General features: G+C 38.0%; 1 protein-coding gene across 4 annotated transcripts in view; it reads right to left on the bottom strand.

The window, feature by feature from the left end:
* si:cabz01036022.1 overlaps window positions 1-21809 on the bottom strand; it is a 50677-nt gene that overhangs the window by 7248 nt on the left and 21620 nt on the right. For 2 of the 4 annotated variants that reach the window (XM_073907969.1, XM_017356958.3), the window contains exons 5-9: window positions 16837-17109; window positions 16037-16276; window positions 15673-15945; window positions 6193-6453; window positions 1245-1493 (exon numbers count right to left, since the gene is read on the bottom strand). In XM_073907969.1, coding sequence (XP_073764070.1) covers window positions 1245-1493; window positions 6193-6453; window positions 15673-15945; window positions 16037-16276; window positions 16837-17109 — 1296 coding nt within the window. The remainder of the gene's footprint in view (window positions 1-1244; window positions 1494-6192; window positions 6454-15672; window positions 15946-16036; window positions 16277-16836; window positions 17110-21809) is intronic. The other 2 variants (XM_073907971.1, XM_073907968.1) reach the window with 1 other exon arrangement.

The following is a 21809-nucleotide window of genomic DNA, read 5'->3' as shown; positions in this document are numbered from 1 at the left end:
GCCGCAGCTCTGCATAGTTTAGCTTCAGCCACCTCCAACTCACACCTAATCTCTAGTAGTTCTCTCACCTAGATTATTTGGATCAGCTGTGTTTGATTAGGGTTGGAGCAAAATTGTGCAGAGCTGCGGTCCTCCAGGAATCCAGTTTGAGTTCTATGATTTAAACCAGTGTTGGGTAAGTTACTTTTAAAAAGTAATCGATTACAAATTACTCATTACTACTGGAAAATTGTAATCCGATTACATTACTAATTACAAAATGTAAAAAGTAATCAGATTACTAATTACTCTACTTTGAAGTTACTTTTAAAACGTATAAAATATACCTATAAAATACAAAATAAACTGCAGCTCTTTCCATAATGTAATATTTACTGAGAAAGACTGCAATGGGTTGATCACAGCAGCTTGACATATTCAAAAGAGCTACAGAGATAGTTTTACCAAAACTTTAAATTATCTCATCATTTACTTGTTCCAAACCTGATTGCCTTTTTTGAATGCAAAAAAAGACATTTGAAGAAAACTGGATACCTGTAACCATTGACATCCATAGTATGCAAAAGCACTGCAGTGTTTGGGTGTTCTGTGTTTGTCTGAAGTAATTAGTCTACTGAAATGTGTTTATTTCTTACAAAGATGAATTGATCGGTTAGTTGTTGTCACATGACACACGGTTTTAAACTGGTGCGCCTGGGAAATGTGAGCGCGCGCATGCCGCCCCTAGCAAGATGCCACCCTGGGCGATCACCCACACTTCCCATGCTGAAATCCGCCACTGACTGCAATCAAATTACACAAATGCAAAATGTAATTTATTACATTACTGCGTTCCTCAAAAATGTAATTAGTTCCACAGTAACACATTACACCCAACCCAAAAATACTTATAAAAGTGACTCTTCTAGGTTAAAAGTTGTTGCAAGAAAGATCAAGGTTCCATAACATAATTTAAAACCATAAGTAAATAGGGAAAAATAGAAAATAAAAATATTAATCACAAATTATAAAAAAAAATTAATTTACGAATTGTAGAAGTGTTATGTATTTTGCAGATGAATGCACTTACAGCAATAAGATATACTTGTGTTTACTAGCTGTTTATTAAGTTAAACATAAAAATAGAACTGTAGTAAATAAACTCCAAACAGCGATTTTTGATGACCTTAATCCGCTTGTTTAAATGGAAGTTGTAATGGTCCTTGGGGCCTGGTCATTTTTGATAAGTTAATTTTTTCACTCACCCGACACAGCCAGAGTCACTTCATTACTCCATTCAGAAGAGCCTGATTGTCTCCAGCCATGACACTTGCACTTCTGTGTTGACTCTACAGTGATATTAAACTCTTTCTCCTCAGACTTGTGCTCATTATCTCCACAGTCAAATAAGTATTCCCAGTCTTCTCCCTGTATGTCACATGTGAGAGTGACAGTGTCTCCTCTGGGTATCTGTGATGGTTCAGGCTGAACAGTCAGAACAGGTTTTGGTGTCTCTTTATGAATTGAATAAACACAAGTTATCAGAAAACATCCAAAGAAAGCAAAAATTAGTAAATAAATGAAAGATAACAGTGTGAGTATTTCTTTATAAGTAAGGGTTTTCCCTTAATCCAACATTAACATCATTGTTCTAAACATTGCTTTTAACCACAGGTAAACAAATCAACGTTTCAACATTTTCAGATTGGCAACTTATGTAGTGAAATGAAAACTTTTTCCTACACAGAACACATATCTATATTTAAACTGCATATATGGCACAGAAGCTGAATTAATGTTTTAAATCTAAAAGTAAACATGGAAGTTGCATTAAATATAGGATTTAGATTGGTTCAAACATTCAGGAATTAATTAAAGGTGCAGTTTACCCAAATATTCAATTCTGTTATAATTTACTTGCTCTTCACTTGCTCAAAACCGGTTTGAGTTTCTATCCTCTGTTAAACACAAATGAAGATATTTTGAAAAATGTTGGTAGCTGGAACCCATTGACTTCCATTTGTTAATGGCTACCATCAACCAGCATTTTTAAATATACGTTTTTGTGTTCAATGAAGAAAGTCATGAAGGTTTAAAACCACATGAGAGAAAAGCAACTAGCAAAAAAAAAAAAAAAAAAAAAAAAAAAACCCTTTTGAGAGCTTTTAGTTTTTAGGAGAGCAGACATCTTTTGTTGATGTATTCTTGTGTTATAAGCAGAGATGAACACTCTCAGATGGCTACGCTCAAGATTACTTGGGTTGATTTAAACGCAGATAATGTTTTGTGTCAAATTGTTCCATTTAGTGGCAAGTAGTCCTGTTATAAGCAAAATAATGTACATGGTAGGCTGCTTATAAACATGTTGGAATTTATTCTGCATCTAATACATTTAAAGTCTCAAAAAGAATGTGCATGAAGTCATATATACTGTGTGTGTGTGTGTGTGTGTGTGTGTGTGTGTGTGTGTGTGCGCGAGCGTCTCAAAGAAAAACATATCTGAGACCATTTCTCATCTCAGTGTTCTGCAGCCCCTTCTGTCAGTGTAACACGCAGTATTGACCTTTAAACCCACTGCATGCATTTTAAAGGGGACCTATAATCTATTATGCCCCTTTTTACAAGATGTGAAATAAGTCTCTGATGTCCCTATAGTGTGAAGTTTCAGATCAAAATACCACACAAAAAATGTTTTATAACTCTTTAAAACTATTCCTTTTAAGCTTTAATCTGAATTGTGCGATTTTGGTGACTGTCGCTTTAAATTCAACTGAGATTTCCCCCTCTGATGAAGCGTAGAAAAGAATGTCAATCAAAGTGTTTCTGCACACCGTTTATAAAAAACAATAAATTACTTTTTCACACACTGCTGCCACACAATTGTGTTTAAAGCCCTTGTAAAAGTGATTTTTGTATAATAAGTCCCCTTTAAGAGGTCTATTAAAACTCAGATGTCACTTTCAAAAACAATTTATGATATATAGCCTATATATATATATATATATATATATATATATATATATATATATATATATATATATATATATATATATATATATATATATATATAATTATTTTACGTGCATTTTCTTGCATGTTTTCAGTGGGGAAACTAAAGCACAAAGGCTAAAAAGTGCATATTATATAATTTATCTTATAAGTAATAATGTGTGCCAGCTTTTGTACATAAAGGCACTGTTTTAATAACAGAATTTACAGAAAAAAAATCTAAATATTTATGGGAAAAGCTAATAATATCAAATCAAGTAAAAATTATAGATTTTTCTTATGTTAAAAATTATTGAAATCATGTTTATTAAAAACGTTTAGCAAATTCCCCGCAGTAAATATATCAAACTTTTAGCAGTAATATGTAAGGGTGTAACGATTTATCGTTGTACGATTCATTGCGATGCAAAAATGTCACAATTTGCATCGTGGCGTTATGACGATTTGATTACGATATGACGTCCGTTTTCTCTTATTAGTTGAGCTGTTTGCACGTGAGCTACGTTCCACCTGCTGTCGCACGTGAGTTCAGATTGCAGCAGCAGTAATGTTAGCAGACCAAGATGAGTGGAGCTGAAATAGAGGATGGCTCATCCTCTCAAAATCCGACGTCTGGCAACATTTCGGTTGTACAGTCAATAGGCTCGTTTGACTTGGCCAAAATCTGCGCAGAATGGATCACCGGTGATCACAGCAAGATGCATGCCGGTTAGAAATGTGTCCGCCTTGCCTTCGCCTCGCTCTGATGTCACGCTGACGTGCGCCGAGGCGGGTACCTCGGATAGAGCAGTCGGCCGCAGTTGCTCTCAAAAGACTGCGTTACCAAAAGCATGATGGGAAACGACTGGCTGACGACACAGCTTAATGCTGATTGGATAAGACTGACACATTACACTTTATTATCTTGTTTTACTAAGGTTTATACCTGGATTTGTTTAATACCTTTTTTTGTATTTTCGTTGATAATTAAAAAAAAAGTCATAAAGAGCATTACATATGGTTATGTATTTAGATTTACACGCAAACAAAAACAAAACACATCTTTGTAAAACATAACGTGACCTATCCAATATAACTAAATGTAGCTAATAAATCATAAGGACGTGTGTGTGCTGTATTCTATTTCTCTCTCAGTCTTAAGTCCTATTTGTTGTCATTTTCACTTTTTGTATGTTTGTGTGAATTTTGTATTGTAATTTTTATACAGCAACAAGACACACACACACACACACACACACACACATATATATATATATATATATATATATATATATATATATATATATATATATAGCCTATATATATATATATATATATATATATATATATATATATATATATATATATATATATATATATATATATATATGTGTGTGTGTGTGTGTGTGTGTGTGTATGTGAAGTCAAAAGTAATGTTTAATAGACCAAGAATATTTTCACAGTTTTTCCTATACAGTCTAAGTTTTTATTCTGGAGAAAGTCTTGGGCTGTTTATTTTAGTCTGGCTGGAGTAATATCAGTTTATACAGACCTAATAAGCTTGTCAATATAATTAACCCCCTAAGAATTTATTTGTCAAACAAACATTTGTCATGACCCGTCACTCAAAAGCATCTATGGCTACTTCATTTATAATGTAGCCAAATTAGGTTTCTTGAAAGTTTTCTTGCTGTATAAGCTGTTTATTTTGTTATTCTTTTAACGTTTGTTGAATATACAGAATTAAATTTTAAATACACCCTTTTAGTTAAGCAGTTGAGCTGTTCATCTTCTGTAATTCTGAACCATTTTTTCGTAAAAACTGTGATATTTCTATTGCATCCACTCCCATATTAAAAATACTATAGTAATGTATACTGTAGTGCTTTTGAACCATGTTATAAAATAGCCTATTTAAATTGTATAGTTGCTCTGGTATCACAACAACTATAAACACAACCCAATACTGAAAAAGCATGTTCAAAATGCAATAATATTTACTATCAATCACCATAGTATTTTTTCATGAGGTCATTCGTCTGCGATAAAAAAACGCGAACGAGAACTCCGCCACTGGTGACGTTTCCAGGTGGCTAAACAGCGAGATTCAGCAGGTGTCCGACTTCTGATGTAATTTTTGAGCCCTCCTCTTATTGCGCACGCCTGCTCTCGTTTACAATGCAGCCAAGGCGAGGCGCACCTCAAACGAGCCTATTGCTTTAGACTCGTCCACTTTTTGACACGCAAACTGGGTCAAACATTCTAAGTTTTAAAGTCTTCTCAGTGATTTACATACTTTGCACAGCGACATGGATACCTCCTAATGGTGTTGAAAGAGTCACAGACTGTATTTATAAGGTACAATTCACCCTAAAATATCATTCTGTCTTCATATAATGTTCCCGCCGCAAAATCACACATGACGTGAGCTGACCGTGAGCTGTTGGTTACTACAGAGGGCGGACTTTGATAGACGCGCGCGTATGGCAAGCCGTTTTAGCATTTAAACCTTTGTTCTGACTATCCATAAATATATTTAGCGATATCTCTAATTATATTTTGACTAGTCATAATTATAATTCGACTAGTCAGAATGACAATTAGAGATATCTGCAATTACAATTGTACTAGTACGAAATCAGATTGGAAATATCTGCAAATATATTATGACTAGTCATATTCCTCCATTGACTTCCATAGAAAAATATTTGCAGATATATCTAAATGAGTTTTGACTAGTCACAATTGTAATTAGAGATATCTCTAAATGAATTTAATTAAATATGAATTAAATACCTGGAAATGTGGATTTTTTTGCACACACAAAAAACACAAGTGACCAAGCAAAGCCTTAAGCTCTTACTGTTAAATTCAATTAAACAGAAAGCTTTTTTTTGCACCTTTACTTAAATTGTTCCTTAATTTTGTCTGTCATTTCAATAATATTTTTAAGAAGTTTTTAAATTGTTTTATTTTCCAGAGACAGGCCTGTTTAATTTATTTTCTTAAAGAAGGTTCAGTTTAACAAGTTGAAACAAAAGAAATACATAAAAAAATAGTTTACTTGGTAAAATTTGCATTTCAGTTTAATTTTCAATTTTTATTCCAAATATCGTGATACATATAGAATCGTAAACATTATATCGTGATACACATCGTATCGTAGATATACTTCAAAGAGCCTGTTTATTTTATCTAAGCAAGATCATGTTTTTTTTCACTCACCCGACACAGTCAGAGTTTCTTCATTACTCCATTCAGAAGGGCCTAATGATCGCCTCCAGCCAGAACACTTGCACTTCTGTGTGGACTCTACAGTGATCTTCAACTCTTTATTTTCAGACTTGTGCTCATTATCTCCACACTGAAATACGTATTTCCATTCTTTTTCCTGTATGTCACATGTGAGAGTGACAGTGTCTCCTTTGAGTATCTTTGGTGGTTCAGGCCGAACAGTCAGAACAGCTTTAGGTTTCTCTGTATGAACTGTACAAACACAGGTTAACAGAAAACACCCAAAGAAAACAAATATACTGCAAGTCAATAAATGGAGAATGAAGATGTGTATCTTTTGTTAACAGGGTTTCTCCACAATGCATATAATCATATTGTTGTTCTAAGCCCTCCTTTTAATCCCATAAATAAATTGTTTCTTAGTTTATCTGTGTATAAATCAGCTCTTTGGTTTAAGGGTGCTTTCACACCTACACTTTTGTTTCGGAACATGTCTCGTTTGCCCAGTTAGCGCGGTTCGTTTGGCATATGTGAACAGGACAATCGTGCTCTGTTCCACGCCAAAGTAATCGCTCTGAGGTCGCTTGAATGAGGTGGTCTCGGCTCGATTGAAACGAACCCTGGAGCGGTTCGATTACAGTGAGAAAGCCATCCGATCCGATCGCGGTTATATCACAGTGTTTTATGGATTTGTAATAGGCTTACGGCTATAAGAAGAGAGAGTTATGAGTAGGGCGGGAAGTTTCGCGAGTCTCCGGATGCCCGCAAACGAGTGATGATCTCCCGGTAATCTCGCGTCTCCCTCCCGGTCCTCAAATAGGCACCCTTCTCACCCCTCCCCACCTCATCTCTCCTCAGACACATCGCACGCGTGCACCCTGTCAATCACCATCAAACTGCCACCTCTCCTGACAGCTTAGTGGGACGCTGCAAAATAAACCCTGACACTCTGACCAATGTGAGGAGAGTTTATACAAACGTGACTTGTTTTAGCTCTTTTGTTCCGATTAGAAACTTTGCAGTGTGAAAGCGAACCGCTCCAAGAGCAAAGAGCAACAATGTAACAATTGTAATCTCTGTTTCGGAACAACTGAATCGATTCACAGGTGTGAAAGCACCCTAAATCACATTTGAAGATTCAAACGTGATTCAAGTAGAATTATTCAAAGCTTACACATAACCTAGTAATTTGTGCATCAAATAGAACGGTGAGTGTAAAGCAATCCTGTATTAAATTATTATGTGGCCAATAACAATATAAAAACAGTATCTAATTATTTTATGAGCAAGGTAGCATTATTTGAAGCGGAGACATTAACTTATAAAGCACACAACACACTAACACGGATCTTAAAAAGAAACAAAACTTTATTGCTACTCTATAACACAACATACTAATCTACATAAACACACAAATGCACACACACAAGCAGTTTAAGGAGAGTTATGACTGAGTGGATTCATCTTCTAGCATTTGCTAAGTTCTTAGCTTTGCAACCTGAGGGAAACCATAAAAGCAGAGAATTCCGCTTTTCTTTACTACTTCAATTTAATTCACACCAGTTTCAGCAATGGATAGAAACCTTGTTTGTGTTGCGTTCTGCTGGAATTTTGGTTTCCTCCATTTTGTAGAGTATATTAGCGACCATTTGTGATCGCGACTGGCAAGTCATCCGCTGAATAACCTTTTGCTGGGTGCCAGTTCTGAACTGAGCAAGTCATACACCATACTATCCTTAAAAGATTGGTTGGTGCCTACTTGTCTGAGCTTTGATTTCATTTTCAAAGCAATTCACAGGCACTCAGAAAAAGGTTATTCAGCGGATGACTTGCCAGTCGCGATCAAAAATGATCGCAGGAGGGGAACTTTAATGCTATGCGGAAACTTCCACTACGGGGAAATGTATGGAAAACGCCACAGCGATTGATCCTTACCACGTCACTGGTTAGAGGTTTGCCAGGCTACGGCGTGAGTGCACCAACATCACCAGAGGTGCAGCCCTCCAACATGCCCTCGGGCCCTAACTTACCTTAATTACATCAGAAGGTTTACAGGCTTAGATATATTTTTCGGGGAGTCGTAAAAATACACCTAGTTAACTCTAGGAATTTAAGATATGACAGTTAGTTGGGAAAGCGTGCAGTCCGATGGGGAGAATGCTGCGGAGGCCACCTGCTGCCCAGAAGGGGAGACTTGGTGGAAAGAAGACATATGGACTAACCACGAGAAGGAGGAGTACACATATGATAGATGGTTAGCGGGGAGGAAAGACACGAGCCCACCTAAGAGAGGGAACTAAACCGTGGCTGAGTGAAGCATATGGGATCGCCAGTGGGGGTCATACATAGCAGGCACCTATATCCAGAACGCAGGCTGACCAGCGGGCATGCCAAAAATGTAACGGGCCAAGCACCTGACTCCTCCGCTGAGTCAGATGCTGGGGGCCTCAGAGGATCTACACAGGGTTCGCCAAGCAGGGAACTCAACTGACAGAGCAAGAAATCGCACATATCTCTGTGTTAGAGAGAAAGGCGCAGGAAGCGTTTTACAACACCAAAACAAATTTCTTCATTCACTGGCTCCACTCGCAGATTATAAAATTTAGCAAAGGTATTAGGTGTTGCCCAGCCCGCAGCTTTGAACATGTCTGTTAGAGAGGCGCCGCGTGCTAGCGCCCAAGAAGTTGCAATGCTCCGAGAAGAGTTCGCTCTCACCTCTGGGGGACTCGGCTTGCCCTGGCTCTGATAAGCCAGGGAGATGGCATTCACTATCCAGTAGGCCAATTTCTGTTTGGATACGGCACTTCCCATCTGCTGACCTCCATAACAGACAAAGAGCTGCTCAGGGGATCTAAAGTTCTGAGTAGGGTCTATATAAATACGCAAAGCGTGAACAAGACACAACAAAAAAAGGGGTGGGTCTGCCTCCTCCGAAGGCAGCGCTTGCAGGCTTACTACCTGGTCCTTAAATGGTGTGGTAGGAACCTTGGGCACATATCCAGGTCGGAGTCTCAGGACAATGTGAGACAAAGTGAGTCGAGTGGTTCGAATGGATCTCTGCGCAGGCTTGAAAACACTACAGAGAGATCCCAAGTGGATGTAGATGGGGGCAGAGTGGATTTAATAGCCTCGTGCCTTTGAGGAACCGGATGAGAAGGTTAAGCCTTCCCGCACTGCTGCCATCCACTGCTTCATGATGAGCGGAAATGGCAGCCACGTAAACCTTCAGTGTGGAGGGCGACAACCTCCGCTGCAACCTATCCTGAAGGAAAGAAAGCACAACACTGATCTAGCAAGTTTGCGGGTCTTCTCGGCGAGAAGCGCACCACTCAGTGAATATACACAACTTCAGGGCATAGGCATGCCTCAAAGAGGGTGCTCTAGCCTGAGTTATGGTATTAACCAACACCATCGGCAGGGTAGGGGGTTGTTAGGTGAGAGGAAGAGTTCTGATAACCAGGTCCGGGTGGGCCAGAGGGGCGCAACTAGCAAGACCTGCTCCTCGTCCTACCTGACTTTGCACAGTAACTGCAGTAATCTGGAGGATTTAGGTAAACACAGCAGCTCGGCGATGTGTCTAAATGTGAATGAACTCAGCTGATAAAAGACAATGAGATCCATTCTCTAATTCTTGTACTGCTCTCCCGACAAAAATTCTTGCTGCAGACAAACACCTTTGCTCTATCGGTCCTGACAGCATCACGAAGGGAAACATGCAACAAACCCCGTGGATCATGGAAACAAACACTTTATGAACAGCTAAATACTGTGTGCCGTGGGTCACACAGGGTCTCACAGCTTAGCACTGGCAGGTCTGTCTTGCCTTTGGAAAGCACGTGCAGTAATGAATAATTAAGCAGCCGGCTCTTCTCATAGGATAAGAAAACTTAGCTGTGAATAATAATGAGAAACCGACGCATCATCGTTGCACTTGCAGTTTTGTGCTACGTCACCGATGTGGATCCTGCCCCAAAAATCATTTTAAACCCGGAAGCTGAAATTAGCAGACAAAAGCTCAAAATTATCCAGTTTTCCCCACAATTAAAGCTAACAGGTGCTAACATTGCCTTAACTGATGCTCAACACACACAAATCTGTTAACATCTTAAAAAAAGTACTCCAGGGCAGTGGCGCTGCGTAGGAGAGAGGGGTGTTGGGGGGGGGGGGTGGGGGGGGGTTGGTTGGTTTGGGGCTTTGGGGGCCCCTGATGTATTGTCAAAAGCCCCTGATCTCTTGGAATATGTTGCACTTAAAGGGTCACGAAACACCAAAACACATGTTTTGAGCTGTTGACAGTCATATATGTGTCCCACACTGCTACAAACGCTATTAGGACACCTATATTTCACTAAAAAGTGTAAATTGGTTGTTTTTGCGTTATTTCAAGCAAATTCGTACTTCCTGTTTGAAACGAATTTTTGAAGCTGCGTCACGGTCATGAGATAATAGCGTTGTATTACAGCGTGCAGACTGGGCGTCTGTGCCAGAGTGTGTCTTATTACGTCTTACAGTGTGCTGCATTAATGCATGAGTAAGGCTTGGTTCAAACCAATCAGCGCGCTCTATTGTGCAACTTCATTAATATTCATTACTGTCACAGTGTTTACACGACACAGACGCCAAGTTGAGTTGGCAAAACAAGCGTGAAGTGTTGCTTTTATTGTTTGCTGCAGTTAAGTTTCGTTTTCATTTTCTCTCTGTGAGAGCTCAGCTGGCATCACGTGTGGATTAACAGTGTACGCGACGCTCGACAACAATAACTGGCGTGTCTAAGGAGGATTATTGTTTACCTGAGAGCTGTTCTCATCTGCAAACGCTGAGATCCGGATTCGCTTGTAGTCTCCTCTAAATAAAGATGCGGCTCTAGTTGCTGGTGATTGTCCTGTCTCTACAGATTTGGTAAGTGAGCGAGCAGTGCTCTTTGTTTATTCAGTTTGTTCGTATCGAACTAAGTTAACTATTTCACAGAGTGTAAACATGTTAGCACCACAACCAAACTTTAACCTCGTGTAGGATTTTTACTGCATTTAGTGACCGGAATAACACATGCGGCTTTCTGACGCTACCTGCCGTGTGCATCTAAGTTTCCGGGAAATGCAGAGTTTTTTTTTCTCTCATTCGCCGTGAGGTATCAAACATTGCATAAAAAATACACGCTTAGAGCAGATCCTCGAATCAAATATCACGTTTGTTGCGAGGCGCATGAATGAATTCCCTGAATGAAAGAGCCAAACTGCAGTTAAAGTCCAACATTTAAAAATTTGGCAAATAATTCCACTACAGATGTCCATGTAGGTTAAACACCATCACTTGCTACTGTGTGTGTGTGTGTGTGTGTGTGTGTGTGTGTGTGTGTGTGTGTATTTTGACTCTGAAACTCGCGCGTGCCCAAATAGACACTCCCACACCAAGCCTCTTTTCTTCCTTAAACACTCCCCCCTAAACAGAGCTGGACACGCCCACTTTTCTGACTTTTTCCAAAGTAGAGGTGTGAAAACACCCTGCTGAAACGAGGGGGTTTCATAGCCCTTTAAGTAAAAATATCTTGTTTAACATTTATTTTGTTATCTAAGTACTGAAAATTACCACATACATCACGAACATTCCACTTAATGCAGCGTTTGTGTCGTGTAATTAAATCGTCAGCTGTTCAGCAGTACCTGTTTCTACCGGCAGGTGGGAGGGGCTCTGTTGTCACATGGTGTTAAAAAAATCCCGCCACTGCACTTCATTGATTATTTTGAGGAGCTTAAGCTAATGAGGTAATAATACAACTCTTTCGCAAAACTGAATAGTTTAAAGCTTATTTGTTTCCACAGTATAAAATGTGTGGAGTTTTGGTGAAATAAAATAACTATAATCAGTAAAATGTGCAGCATATCAATGTAAATACATGCGAGTTAGTCAAAAAAACGTAAACTGTAATACCTAATAGATATTATATAGATATCTAGGCATATTTATAGACCTTTTTCTTGGAACGCAAAATTACCCATGATGCTTTGCGTGTATGCGCAAGGAGAATGCGAAGAACTTCCGGTCGGCAGCTGATGCGTGTAAACAGTCACATTTGGACAGCTTTGAAACGATAGTTTTAATCTATTTTACCTGCTTTTATACTCTTTGAACTAATACTGTTGTCCATCAGCACCATCTCCTGGACTGATCATTTAAAGAAATGCGATCTAATAGGATGGAAAACAGCTGCTGTGAGGCATTTTCCCCTCGTTGTCAGACGGCATCTTCTGCAGTTTAAATGGAGCCTCGTCATCGCTAAAGTCAACATTTTCTCTTTATTTCAAATATATAACCAGCCCAAACTAATGTAATTCACCAAAATGTTTGACACACACGTAGCCTGTACTGTGCCACTGACACACTGATTTAATAACTGTGACAAAGTGAAAATATAGGCGAGTGTCATTTCGAAATGACAAAAAAACACAAACCGTGGTGAATACAACACACGAAATAAAACACAAACGGCTCGCGATTAGAATGAACAGCAGATCAGCCAGCAGAGGATCAGTAACAGACTTTTATTGCTCATTTTTCTGTTTTATTGGTCTTTTATACCTGTTAAGTTTCATGCCAGTACTATGGTTTGCTCTCTGTCTCTCTCGCTCCCTTTCTCTTTCTCTCTCTCTCTCTCTCTCTCTCTCTGTGTGTGTGTGTGTGTGTTAAAGAGCCGCTGAGCTAACAGCTGACAGGCCGGGAACACACAAACACACTGTATTTCTGACGGCAGACACGTGAACTAGGAGAACGTTTTTCTCGTATTTCTGGCGTGCTTGAACCACATGTGACAGATTATAACGGCTTTAACAGACACATTTCTAAGTTGTGTGTCACAAAAACACTCTGTTATCCAATAAAAACGTTATTGAAACCCATTTTCGGAGAGCAAATCAATAGTTGTACAAGCTGTAAACGGAAGTTTTTAGCATTCTACCGGAAGACGCTGGTTGCTATGGTGCCCTCCATGCAGCAGCCATGAAAAAGGTCTTTATGATATAGCAAGTCATATCTGTTTCTGTAATAGTTAAATCACAGTGAGTTTACGCATCTAGCTTATTACTGTATAGCTATATTCTACTGTAACATGCTATGTCAGTTAGCATCGAATTATAAATCGGCTTTCTTATGAAAATACCTATTACGGTTGGAAGAACACATACAGTTGAAATCTGAATTATTAGTCCCCGTTTATTTTTTTCCCCAATTTCTGTTTAACGGAGAGAAAATTGTTTTCAACACATTTCTAAGAATAATAGTTTTAATAACTCATCTCTAATAACTGATTTATTTCATCTTTGCCATGATGACAGTAAATAATACTAGACTAGACATTTTTTAAGGCACTTCTATACAGCTTAAAGTGACATTTAAAGGCTTTAAAGGCAGGTTAGGGTAATTAGGCAAGTTATTGTATAACGATGGTTTGTTCTGTAGACTATAGGAAAAATATAGCTTAAAGGGGCTGAAAATTTTGACCCTAAATTTTTTTTTAAAAATGTAAAACTGCTTTTATTCAAGCTGAAATAACACAAATAAGACTTTCTTCAAAATGAAAATATTATCAGATATAGGCTACTGTGAAAATTTTCTTGCTCTGTTAAACATCATTTGGGAAATATTTTTAAAAAAAATTATTCAAAGGAGCTAATAATTCTGACTTCAACTGTATAAAACATTTATTGCCGCAGTCGTGTAAATGATCAGTTAAAGCCTTTTTATGTTTATTCAGATCTTATTTTCATTCCACTACAGCAATAGCTGGATGCCTTCACCCATATTAGGGATTTCCTAGAATGTTCTACTTTTGTGAGGCAAATATGGAATTTCTGCTCAATGAATGAATGAAACGAGCATTACATGCATTTAAAGTGCTACACCACCCACATCAACCCTATTTTGAGGAAAACTGAAAAAAAAATTTCCTCTGAAGAAATTTAAAGTAAACATATTTCTAGCATATAGATCTTAATTTTTATTTTTATTAATTTTTTATATTTTTATTTTTGTACTATTTTTGATAAAGTTGTTATTATGTCAAAAATAGTAGCCTATTGAATATCAATATTTTGCAAGGTATTGAACTAAGAAATTCCAGTATCTTGACAACACTACACCTCAGTTAATCACTCTGTCCAACTGAACATGTTTATAGCTTTGTTTTACATTGGATAACAACTCACACTATAAAATAAATTATATTTTCAGATTTGAAGACATGCAGAACATTACATTTTCAAAAAACAAACAGAAACTGCAAATCAGGAGGAGATAGGAGGCTCATGAGGTATGATATGGCTCATAACAGACTAGTAAATGGGAAGTGGGTTCATTTATCAATGGTTTTTATCCTATTCGGTGTTACAAGTCACAAAAACCCTTTATTTATTATAAATTATTTTTAATCCTGTTAATAAGATTAGAGTTGATTAGGTATATTAGAGTGGTGAATTAATTTTTTTTTTGGGGGGGGGGGGGGGGGGGGTAATTCTTTGGGGCTAAGTCCCTTATCCCTTTCGACCCTAGAAACGCCCCTGATCCAGGGTTTCTTGAACCTTTAAAAGAAGCACAAGTCAAATTTTCAAAGTGATTTTGGACACAATATGTGAACAGCCCCAGACCGATTTAACCTGAGAGATACAGTACAAGCACTGATCTATAATAGGTATGTGATTACAAGCCGCGCAGGGTAATTACAACTTATAACACACAATTAAACACATATTTTGCTAACTACACAAAACGAGGCAACAATTTTAATAACACTAGCATGTTATGATTCAGAGAAAGAAGAAATGTGTCAATATAAACTGTAACAGTTACTGACAAAGTCCCATAGTCTCTGCTGCTTTTTCACTAGCAAATGGCTGGCGAATTCCGCGTTGCAGCGTAGGTTATTGTATCAAAAATCAGAAAAATGACAGGAACAAAAACAGCACATGGTTGGCTATACTGGGGTGTTATTGTGAAAATGAACTTTAACCCTTTATTAGGGTTAAACCCACAGACGAATCTCCATGTCAGTGATCGTCATCTTCGCATTATGATCAGTACCGTGATCCCCCGAGCTTCTTTTAGTATCTGAAGGGAAATCGCGTTCACATTTTACCGGATACGCTACTACATATTTGGTGATATACTGTGTTGACATCGACGCGTTCAAACAAAAGATCCAAACCCAACTCAATTTCTTTATTCGACTCCGAGTCGACTATTTCGCTAAAGAATCAATAGTTTTAAACATACTGCACTTTTAGATTTAAACCTCAGCTGGATGTTTTCATTCACTTAGAGCTGTGATACACACTGCAGGGAAGCTTATTTGAAAAAAAAACATAATAGGGTCTCTTTAAAAACAAATTAGCAAGTTGTTTACAGCTTATTATTGACTTAAAGTTGTAAATGATTGTGAATTGTGAGGTTGAGTGTTGTGTGAAGAGATCTCAGTACTCTCACCTGATACAATCAGTGTGTGTTGAGCACTGGTGTGTGTGTTTCGTGATCCTTTAGTTTCTCTTCCTCTACAGCTGTAAAGACCTGCGTGAGATTCATCAACAGAGCTGATTTTGTATTCCTGAGATTCACTGTCCTGAATCACTGAATCATTTTTACTCCAGCTGTAGCTCCAGGAAGTGACGTCTGAATCCGGTATGTGACATGTGAAAGTGACCGTCTGTCCTTTGAAAATACCTCCATCAGGCTGAACATGCAATAAAGCTTTGGGTCGCTCTGTAACACATGACCTCAAGATTAAATCAGTTTTAGAATCTTAAAAGGACACTTATCTCATGAACAGATGCCTGGTAAATACATCATGTACCTGTTACTGTTAACTTGACTGCTGGACCTTGTGTTCCTCCCTCTACAGCACACTTGTACATTCCTCCATTAGAGATCTTCACATCTGTCAATGTTTTAGTATCATCACCAGCTCCTATTGTGCTGAAGTTTGTGTACCAAGTAATCCTTTGTCCAGTAAATGGTCCCACATCACAGCTGAGAGTAACCGTGTCTCCAGTAAACACTGAACTCTGCGGCTTAATGGTTACTATCGGTTTGTCTGTAAAAATATCATTATGACCTTGGGTTATTATACATTTTTCGGTCATAATCTATTGACTACTATTAAAATTGTCTGAACAGTTCTCGTTATTCAGCTTATTTTATTTGTACAACTCCTCCATGTTTATCTAATATAACATTTAAACCCTCAAAAAAGGCACATTACAAAAACAAAAAAATGGAGACTCTTATTATGTCTTTTGTCTGTCTAATGTACATACACATGTGTGATCTTACAATTCCCTTTAGCTTATTTTTGTCAGCTCTTATGAAGAAAAAAACTCAGTGCAATAGCTAAGGGGTACCTAAATGTATATATACATTTATTGTGTACCGTTTTAGGGGTACCTAAAATCATTTGAAGTGGATCAAACATTTTTTGCAAAATGGCTCTAGGACAAAAATGGACGTTGTTCAATAGTTTTAGGATTCAAAAGGTGAAAGATGAAAGGTTTTGATCCCCACAGAGATATCATTTGATCCATAGCGTGAATAGATTATTTTCTCTTTTATTGAACAGAAATTCTCCTTTTTAATATACCAGTGAATATCACTTACTTATAATATCAAACACACGCAGATTCATTTCATTACTCCATTGTGAAGAGTCTCCATTCTGAAGTGTCCGGCCAAGACACTTGCATGTCTGTGTGTAATTTAGACGGATCTTCAACTCTTTCTCCTTAGACTCATGCTCTTTATCTCCACATTTAAATAAGTATTTCCAGTTTTGTCCCTGTACATCACATTTGAGAATGACAGTGTCTTCTCTGAGTATCTTTGGTAGTTCAGGGTGAACAGTCAGAACAGCTTTAGGTCCCTCTGTAGGAACTGAACAGACACAAGTTATTAGGAAACATGAAAAAAAAAAAAAATTTGGGAATAAATAAAAGATGACAATTTTTGCATTTCACGGCCGTTTTTTTCCCCACAATGCACTTAACATTATTCTATTTTCTTTTACATATTGTTTGAACCACATGTTATGAAAATGTATGAACATTTCAAACCTGCAACGAAACCCTATTTTTTTCCACAGTTTCTGTGTTACAGTAAGGAGCCATTCATTTACACAGAACACGTATCTATGTTTACACTGCAGATGTGGCACATAAGCCACATTCAAAGTTTTAAATATAAAAGTAAACAGAACCAAAGTTTGTCTTTGAAGTATTAAATTTCGGAAATGTAAATATTCATAGTGCCTTAATCATGAATGCAAGATTATATGCTGTCATGCAATCTGAAAAAGTCATTGTAATGGAAGTCAATGGGGTAAAAACAGCCACAAATATTATCCTGGGTATATACAGGTGTCAGAGATTAAAATTTAATACATTTTGAAGGGCACATATTTTACCCCTTTTTTATGATTTAATATTAATATTATGGTTGTTCTGAGTGTGCCAGTTTAGGTTCAGTTCAACACACAGTTCAGATATTTTTCTTATAATGTGTTTAAAAGTGTTATGTTGGGGCCGTGTACACAGTTTGCTGTTTTAGGGGTGTGTTGCTTCACATGAAAATTAGTTTCGGCTTCCCGCCCAACGTAAAAAGGGGGCGGAGCCAAGAGCTCACCCGCTCTGTGTTTGCAACAGACAGGCAGAAAGAGAGAAGCAACATGAATGAGAGGATCAGCATTTAGCCATACATGTACAACTCAGACACAGACTGTAGCTCCCTGATTCAATAAAGGATTGACTCTTTCACTGGTGTTTTTCCATGATTTATTTCAGTGCAGCATTCACTTCACTGATGCCGTCGTCAACATCAAACACCTTATACCATAGGCCAAACACCGTACACCTTGCACTGTACGGCAAACACCGTAAGAGCTTGTATACAAAGAGAAAATGAAACCAAATGTAAGCAAATATGAAAACCATATACAAAAAAACAGACATCACTTAAACTCAACATACAAACTCAATACAAACAAACAAACAAACATATTAAACGAAGTGTCAGTACCTTGTTCTCCAATCAAACCAGAAGCTAAACCTTTAGTCCGTAGCAGACCGCACAGCTGGGACGCCGTGATCATGTGCGATCTTCTGTGTCTGTTTATATCCGTAATGGTAATTAATTCAAAATAAAAGACTTCTGGTTTTACACTGAACACTTCATAACATAAATACCAAAAATATCAAATATACATATAATAGAGAAGAGAGAGAGAGAGAGAGAGATAGAAAGAGAGAGAGAAAGTATATACACAATATAAACATATTGTAGAAAAGATGCAATAAAAAAGACACCATGTCAAACTTATTAACACAGACCAAGCAGAGAGTACACAATCATTTGTGACTTAGTATGGTTTTACAGCCAACTGCGTGCTAGTTTTCAAGTGCTGAGCTTGTACACCGATACTAATAACCACGCACACTTAATTAACTTTGACTAAGGCACCGAATGCACCGCTCGAAGCCGCAACACGGCACACCAGACACTCTCTGTGGCACGGCAGAAATATCAAGTGTCCGGAATCATCACGCCACGCCATGCATATTAGAACTCTAAACACAGATTTCCATCAGGGCACACACAACGGCGCCCCAAGTTGGCGGCTGTCTGTGGCGCTCAGCCACCGACTTGAAGCACTCATGGTAATGTTTACTTTCACCGTTTCATTTAGGGAAACTCCTGATGTAAATAAGTAATATCTCTGAACTTTAATAATAAATCTAAATAAAATGCAGCGCTTTCCACCTCCAGTTGCAATGACTTCTGGGACTTCCAGAGCGAGTTCGGTGCTCAAGTCTGCATCAGTGTGTCATCGATATCAAGTACACATCCGGGAAGTTTCACGCGTCCTCCGTACTTGCGGTCTTGAGTATTGGAACTGAACTTAGGCAGCTGATGATGACGTTTCACGAGAACACGAGGACGCAAGACCGCTGAAGAACGCATATTGGGAAACAGCCCACATCGCCCTGGTCTAGGATTCACCCCAGCTATCACCTCATCAGCACCGGATCGCTCACAGCTGGAGCAGTGGCGGTTCTAGACCAGCGTAACTTGGGGGGCCGGGCAGAGGCCACTTCTACTTTTAGGGGGCACACTTTAACATACATCACGAACTATTTAAACAATTATTCAGTCCTTTTTTATGCATCACTCTGCAGTCTTCATAAACATTCATTTATTAATTTTCTTTTCGGCTTAGTCCCTTTATTAATCTGGCGTCGCCACAGCAGAATGAACCACCAACTTATCCAGCATATGTTTTACGCAGCGGATGACCTTTTAGCTGCAACCCATCACTGGGAAACACCCATACACCTTGGACAATTTAACAAATTCACCTATAGCACATGTTTTTAAACTGTGGGGGAAACCGGAGCACCCAGAGGAAACCCACGGCAACACGGAAAGAACATGCAAACTCAACACAGAAATTCCAACTGACCTAGCCGGCACTCGAACCAGCAACCTTCTTGCTGTGAGGTTTTTGTGCTACCCACTGCGCCACCGTGCTGCCCTGTCTTCATAAATAAGCTAATTAAATAACTTAAACTCGAAAATAATCTTCAGTGTTCATTTATTTAAAAAGTAACTTTGTATTGTAGAAGAACACATTTTTAACATTCAAGTACATCAGGCACATTTTTACACCTGTAAACTTTAACAGATGCAGGTGAAGTCAATTTTTTTTTCCCTCCCAATAATTTAAAATTATGTTTCCCAAGTGATCTAAATCAAACCAAGGAGATTTTCACAGTATTTCCTATAAAACACAAATAATTAATCTAAGTGTTATTTCTTATAGATTATTTTTTTAATAAAAGCAGTTTTAAATAAAAAAAACAACTATTTTAAGTCAGTGGTATTAGCTTCTTTAATAAAGAATTACTCTATTTTATTGATCATCTACACAACAAACCAGTTATACAATAATTTGACTAATCATTCCAACTTTCCTAGTTAACATAACCTAATTAAGTCTTTAAATTACACTTTAATCTGAATCAAAGACTAGAATACTTAAAGGGACTTTGTCTGTATACAACTATCTTCCTAAATAACTAGTAAAATATCATGCACTGTCACCATGGGAAAGGTAAAAAGTATAGTTATTATAAAACTTGGTTAGTTAAACTATTATGTTTAAAAACGTGTTGTAATAAATCATGTCCTGATGACTCGTGCTTTATGTCACGGCTGAAATCAAAAACGAATGAGGGAGGCAAAACTAAACGAGTTGAATATGACTTTTACATGAGCGTGACTGAAAACTAAACTGGATCACTGTTTCATCTGTTCTCCTGTACTTGCCGTTTGTAAGTTCAAGACTGCATTTCCTAACGTAAAATTATGTACAGTCAATTTCTGAATAATAATAGCCTCTGCATAGCCGAGCACTTCCTATAATAAAAGTTTTGAAATCGCTATTGAAAACAGAATCCTAATATCATCAACAGTGGACATTTTGATAGTGTTTCACAACATAAACATGACTGAAGTTGAATCGTTTTATTACCTTTGTCAATTTGGGTTAACTTCTGACAAATGCAAAGAACTGAAGTGCGCAGCACCGTCACTGACAGAGAGAGAGAGAAAGAGAGAGAGAGAGAGAGAGAGAGAGAGAAAGCGCACGACACTGAGAGCGCGCAGCCACCGATGGCTGATCTCGCTTCTCTTTGGCGTTTTGACACAAAAATACGCGTCCAAATTTAGGGGGGCCAAGCTTGTTGACACGGGGGCACCGCCACAGATCCAGGATCTGCCAAATAATCTTAGATCATTTAAGCAAGGTACGAAGAACAGACCCCTGTTTGTAACCCAACGCTACTGTGTATGTGTTTTCCCTCTGCCTCGCTACAGTAGACACAATGAAAGTACACGTTTGCAAACCCACCTAAAGAAACAACCGATAATTCCAATTGACGATGATGTGGAGAATATTGATCTTGTGTTGAGCCCAATGAGCCTTACATTAAAAATAAAGCAAGGGTGTTCCTTTGGTGACATCGCTTTGACTCACGCTGAAGATGGCGGACGTGAATCAACAAACTGAGGATATGTTGACGTGCCTGTCAATCAATTTTGCTGGGCGGGGGGATCAGACTCCTACGTAAAGATGCGGTCGCTCTGAAAACCGCTCCAATTAGTCCACCGTTTTTTTTGGTGTTAAATTGAAAAAAAAAAAAAAAAAGGACTGGGTGTGTTTATATCACCCCAATGTGACGGTCTATACACTATACCTATACACGTCTGTCCAAACAGCTTGAAAAGTAGATTTTTTACCATAGATGCCCTTTAGGACCTTTTTTAAGACTCTTTGCATATATTTTAAGACCTCATCACTAGGGCCAGACAGAATCTGTGGATGTTTTTTGCTACTTCTGCAGAGAATTTTGGTAAAAATCTGCATATTTTTGCGGAATTATTTTGGGAGTATGGTAACTAAAAACTGAATAAATGAAATAAAAATAATATCTTTTGAACGTTTATTTAATGTTTAAAATGCAAATCCAATTAGATTCACTTTATTTGGTAAACAAAGCAATCTCTCAAATAATATATCT

Source organism: Danio rerio, chromosome 7, assembly GCF_049306965.1.
Source record: "Danio rerio strain Tuebingen ecotype United States chromosome 7, GRCz12tu, whole genome shotgun sequence".
NCBI lineage: Eukaryota > Metazoa > Chordata > Actinopteri > Cypriniformes > Danionidae > Danio > Danio rerio.
The sequence above is the reverse complement of the archived record's forward strand: the minus strand, read 5'-3'. Positions and strand labels throughout refer to the sequence as shown.